This window comes from Parasteatoda tepidariorum, unplaced genomic scaffold (genome assembly GCF_043381705.1).
Source record: "Parasteatoda tepidariorum isolate YZ-2023 unplaced genomic scaffold, CAS_Ptep_4.0 HiC_scaffold_2316, whole genome shotgun sequence".
Classification (NCBI taxonomy): domain Eukaryota; kingdom Metazoa; phylum Arthropoda; class Arachnida; order Araneae; family Theridiidae; genus Parasteatoda; species Parasteatoda tepidariorum.
Window position 1 is genome coordinate 1 of NW_027261547.1, and position 6,156 is coordinate 6,156.

The 6,156-nt window shown below is 29.1% G+C and overlaps 1 protein-coding gene across 1 annotated transcript; it reads left to right on the forward strand.

The window, feature by feature from the left end:
• Positions 1-1,031: 1,031 nt before the first annotated feature.
• On the forward strand, positions 1,032-5,869 carry LOC107450558 (probable ribosome biogenesis protein RLP24; the record flags this gene model as incomplete). The annotated part of the gene is given in 3 exon segments (XM_016066386.4): positions 1,032-1,234; positions 4,413-4,599; positions 5,806-5,869. Coding segments are annotated over 3 exon segments (332 nt in total), but the record flags the coding sequence as incomplete, so codon positions are not given.
• Positions 5,870-6,156: the final 287 nt, after the last annotated feature.

Consider the following 6,156-nt stretch of genomic DNA (forward strand, 5'->3'; position numbering starts at 1 on the left):
TGTCGTAAGGTTACATGCTTTCTGGGATTATTAGTAGGTATGGAGCTCGAGATTGTTGTTGTTTACATTTATATTGAAAACACCATCCATATGAAGCCTGTTCACGCGTCGCCCTAACATAAGAGGAGGGATTCACCGGATATTTCCTAAATTTTTTCTGGTTTTAAAAAGTTTGTTATTATATACATTCAATCAACTTTCTATTGGCGATCGAAATGGGCTGCAGGTGGCGTGGAGCAGAACTCTTTACCTATGGCAGCACTTCGCATGCTTTCCCCATTAGCTTGTGGAAAGTCATAGAGGAAGGAAGTACGTTAGTTTCTCTCTTGATTTTCATATAGATTAAAATCTTTTAAGTTGGAAAACTATACGGAACTGAAAACTACATTAAACATAGCTCTAAAGAAAAGTATCACCGAAATTTTTGCTATTTAAAAAGAAAATTATTAAGAATTTTCTTAATAATTTTCCTTTTAAAAAATATTTTTGCTAAATAAAGAGGAAAATTGTTGAGAAAGGGGAAAATATCGTAGTACATTCCTATACAACTGAGAAGAGGAGGAGAGGGAAGGGAGAAGGGCTAAAGGCATAAAACCGGTCTCTCAACAGATGGCGTATTCGAGTGTTGCAATCGCCAATAGGCAGTAAAGAGTCTGAAGCACGTCCTAGAGTCGAAAACACCATCCTTTTCAAGTACGTGCAATCCTTAGAAATTATACTCCCCTCCGCAGAGGATCAAAAATTGCGAAGGCATGTCTTCGGATCATCCTCCGGGATGTTTCCCAGACCGTCGCCAATAGACCATTGTGCAGCTCTAGTGCGACGTAAATTAACAACAACAATCCTTAGAAATTATAGAACTGTTCTCACTGTATGCAAGTTGCACATGTGATCTCATGTGAATGCGAGCCTGATTAGTGAAATATTTTTCCTAAGCAGTGAAAATAGTCCCTTCATTTTTCTATAATGCAATGAAAATAAATTCGGAGACTGGCCACATGTGTGAAGTTGTTTCTTGGCCAAAATCAAATAACTTCAACTTCTACTTTGACGTGTTTTGGTTTTCGATCGTGTGTTGATGCATGCGTAAAATAAATAAATTTCTAATAACTTTTAAAGTTTGACTTTAATTACAGCTTATTTTTTATAAAGTATGAGAGTTGAGCACTGTTATTTTTGTTCTTCACCTGTTTATCCAGGCCACGGCATTCAGTTTATTCGAAATGACTGCAAAGTAATTTTTTCTGTTCCTTCTGTAAATAATTAATGTATCAATATATATTAAAAAAGATAAATGTCAGTATTTTCATTACCAATTTATTACATTTTCAAAATGTATTAGTCAATCTTGCTTAGATAATAGGTTGCATTTATTTCAATACTAAATATTACATAATGAAATCTCTTTGTTAAGAATTAATTAATTTTTAATTATTCGATTGATTACTTACGTTGTGGTAAAAAAAATTCTCTGTTTTAATTTATGATTCTATTTTCCCGAGGTGCTACTTAAGAAGTTTTTGCTGCTGTTAAATCATTATAATAAGAACCATCATTATTTATAGTTGTAAAGTATTATTCTTGCTGTTATTCTTCTAATATTAGAAGGGAAACTTATTATGTATCTCTTAGAACTCATATAAATTCTAAAGTAACTTTATGAGCATCATCTGTGTACCTCAAATAGAGTGACTAAAATCCATAATACTGGGCAGGAATCTCTATTATATATATTGTGTTTATATCTACCCATAATTTTACATTATTGTAGAGTAGATTAATTTTAATTTTTACCAGTTCTAATAGAAGTATATCTAATCCACTAGAAATATTCTAATCCACTTTCTTTTTTATTAATGGGCATATCTAAATTTTATTGAAGCAGTGTTTTTGTCAGTGTATGTTATTGTACTGTATTTTTGCCTCTATAATATTATAGGTAAAATGAAGTCTTTTCTTCTTTTTGAAAGTTATCTACAATTTTAAAACTGATTTATTGATTTTTTATCTCTTTTCCATCATTTTACGTTCTAAAATGTAACTCCTGATTTCTCAATATCAAATACTTGACTGCCATGATCTGTTCTTCAATCTTCATAAAAGTACAAAATTACGACAAATTTAGATCATTTGAAGTGGCCCCGTGGCAGAAACACGGCGACATTGTCGCAGAAAGCGACTGAGTTCTTGCAGAAAGATTTTTTTTATTTGGGAAATAAAAATTTTTGGTTTGCCACAAACAAAAGTTCTCAAAATAAATTCTGCAGAAACAGAAGCTGTTTTACCAACAAAAAAAAACATTTTCTTCAGAAACAAAAAATTTCTGCAGAAGCAATAATGGTTCTGCAAAATTTTTTTCTTACAGAATTGTTTTAAATATTTTTTTTTCTAGCGTACCGCGGAAGGAGAAAGCGCTCGTAATTCTCCGTTAATCTCCAACACAAACAGTTACTGGATAAAAAGGGGAGAATTTTTTTCCCCTTTATTAAGCTATTTTTGGAAATTTGCCAACTTCGGCCTCTATCGCTGGCGCAGTAATTTGCTTTGTGTTTTTTTATGAGAACAGAGCATTTTATATTTTTTGCACTTATGTGGAAAATTTCATGCGTAAAAAGATTCTTTTTTTAAAAAAATCATGTCTAGCGAAAAGGTTATTTGTTGCAATTGTGAAGCCACAATAGTTAAAACAAATTTGAAAACTGATTTATCAAGGCGGCATTCCGAAAAAGAAATAAGATGGAAGTCGACAACATCTAAAAATGCCTATATGCTTTGAATTAAATCGTCGATAAAAAAAAAAAACGCAATCTAACGATAAATGAAATAAAGCCTGAAAGATATCTCACTATCTACGATTTTTTAGCATGCGAATGAAAACCAGATTGGTGAAAAATATTTACTGGTCACTTTCAAACAGGTTTCCATACGCATGCGAAAAAAATCGCATCCAATGAATATGGCTCTAATACCGATGTTTCAGTACTGATAAAGACTATTTCGTTTCGAGATGTTGAATAGACTTGAGCATATTGAGTCGGAAACTGCTTCTGCATACTTCGTGTGGAATCAGTGCTATATATTTACACAATACAGTGCGAAATCACAAGCGCTGTGTATTTTTTTCGTTCTGAACTTAATCTGATCACGAAAAAAGTTTTATTTACCTCCTTTTTTTAAAAAAAAAATCTTTCAATAAGTCAGTACAATATTAATCGCATCTAATTAATTAGATAAAATTAATTAGATGTAGAAAAAATTGAAACAAACATTGCTTTAATTTTTTTGCTTTTAGAATTCGGTTATAGTCAATACTATTTTATTATTTTGATTACTCAACTTCAATATTAATTTTTTCACCTGATTTGTTTCTGTACCTGATATAACTACTATAGTGAAACATTAAATCATACTGTTTTAAACTGATACTTCAAATTCAGTTATCTTGTTTTATAAATTTAATCTTTTTGTCCATTCTTAGCTATTTCTATAAGTTCTATCTTATTACAGGTTCTGGGTAATCTTTATTTATGCTCTAGTAAGCATTTTTGTCTGCAGATCTATACATTTATAACTTTTCGTTATTATCGAAGATTATGCAAATTTATACTTAAGCAATTTAAACTTATTAAGAAATGTAAACTTATATTATGTAATTAAGAAAAAAACTACGCAGTTTAATTCTATGCATGTAGACTTATTTTATAAACACGAATTTCATCTATTATTATAAATTCATTACACATACATTTATAATGATAAAAATATCTTGCAGAAAGGTATTGGTTCTAATTAGGTTTGTCGCAGAAAGTCAGAAAAAATTCTGCCACAGGGTGAAGTGGTTGGAATTAAAATCGAAAGCGTGTATTTAAAAGAAAAAAATTACTAAGCATTAACTATGTATATTACTAGAAAAAAGCCTAGAGTCTACGAACCGTTGGGCAGCCATGTCGCCTAAAAAATCATAGCTGGCATTCATATTTCTGTTAAATTTTTTTTTTAAATCTACCTTCTTTTCCATATAATGCTGGTATCTAAAAGTTTATCTTTTCTCATAGAAATTTTGTATTTTTGTGAACCCTGAAAATGACTACATCTTTCATCACAAATTAATTAAAATTATTTTAATTTTTCTTCTATGTAATTAAATACGGCTCCAGGAATTAAAAGTATATAGCAGCTAATTATATTGCCCTAAATTTTTTGTAAAAAAAAAATATATAACAATATCCAGTTTTTTTTTTTTTTTAAATCAATACCATCATAGTTTTGTTAATGTCCAAGAAAATGTAAAAGTTTTCATACAGTTTTCATACAGTACAGTGTTTTTGTGATGTAACTCATTTTTAAGTTTGATACTATTTCACTGATGCTACACATTTTATTCAATGCTAAAATAAAATTAAATTTTTCAGATATTCAGATTCTGTAGATCCAAATGTCGAAAAATGTTTAATAGAAAGAAAAATCCTAGAAAGCTGAAGTGGACAAAGGCCTTTAGAAAAGCTGCTGGCAAAGAACTTACTGTAGATCCTGCATTTGAATTCGAAAAACGACGCAATGTCCCTGTTCAATACAATAGAGAGTTGTGGCGAGAAACAAGTATATAATTTGTTTTAAAATCATAGATTATAAAATTTCTCAAGTTACTTCATACATTTTGTTGCTATTGATTTCTGTATTGTAAAAAAAAATTTTACTTTCTTAAAGCATATATTTTGACATAAGTTTTTAAGTACATCAAGTGCTTTAAATTCTATCAAGTCCTCTACAATTAAATCTTACGCGTTTGTGTTTTTATCTGTTTTATCCTCTTACAATGATTAATGCTTTGATTATCAAAATTAAATTTTTAATAATCAAATTAAATTTATTAGATTTTTCCTTTGTAGTGTTAGCCTTCATTTTTATTTATTTAGATAGAAATTGAAAATGCTTAGCAGAAAGTAAAAAATCCATGTCAATTTTTTTTTTGCTAAAAATTTTCTCAATTGTTATTAAATTAGTACAATTGTGATGGTGATCTTAATTTTAACTGTGTAAAGAAAAATATTTTCCTCAAGCTGTAGTGGCTTATTTATATAGTCTCAATATGTATTTTGGAAAAAAAAAACCATAATGATGCATATTTTTATCATTATGCTGTTTTGAATTAAATTTCTAGCTTGCTGTTTAAGTCAATAGTGCCAGTGTTTCATGATCATTGTGATTATTTAAATTTTTTAACATGCATCAGTGACTAAAATCACTGGTAACGAAATTACTAATCCGGTAATCACCCCCATCTCATTATTGAGTTAAAGTTCTAGCTAGAACGTGAAGTTAGTTTATTAAAATAAAATCTTTTTGAATAAGTGGCTAAAAAAACACTGTTATTTTTAAAATCTTTAGTTTTCACTTTATTGCCCACGTTATTATTTTTTATTTCAACACTGAATTCTAGTTCTATCTGGATATTGAAGCCAGCTTATTTATATAAAGCTTTCAGTTTGGGTTATGTGACAAAAATGAAACGAGGACCACTGCTTTTCAAATCATTAGTTTTTGTTATTATTATTTCTTTTTTTTTCTTCATTTTATCGATATTATTGTAAGTTCAAGTTGCAGCCAGATGGTTAAGTTATTCATTTATATAGAACCTGATTAGGTTGTGTGGTAGTTGATTGAAAGTGCTTTTTGAATTATTAGTTTCCTCATTATCATTCATATAATTTTTCTAAGTTTTCAGTGTACAATTTATTAGCCGTTGGTAAACTAAATCTGATAAAAATGCTGGATGTTTAAATTAACTTTTTTCTTACTTTACAGTTAAAGCAATGAAAAAAGTATCTGAGATAAAAACAAGAAGAGAAGCTTGTTTTATAGGTCAAAGGTAAATATTACAAATTAATTATATGGAGTGGTTTTTATATTTTTCATTTTATATGTGACTGTAATGTGAATTAGAATGATTAATTAATGGAGAGAAAGGCAGTTTTAAAACTGTCCTGTTAGAAAGAAGGAAAAAAAGCAAGAAAATCTTTTATGTAGTATTAACTTGCTCAGTTTTTTTTTTTCAAGAGATGTTAAGACTAGGGAATTTAGATGTTAAAACTATTTCAGAATTTCAACAAAACAAAAACAAAAAAAGTCATGCAATTATTGTTAATTTGACAGGAG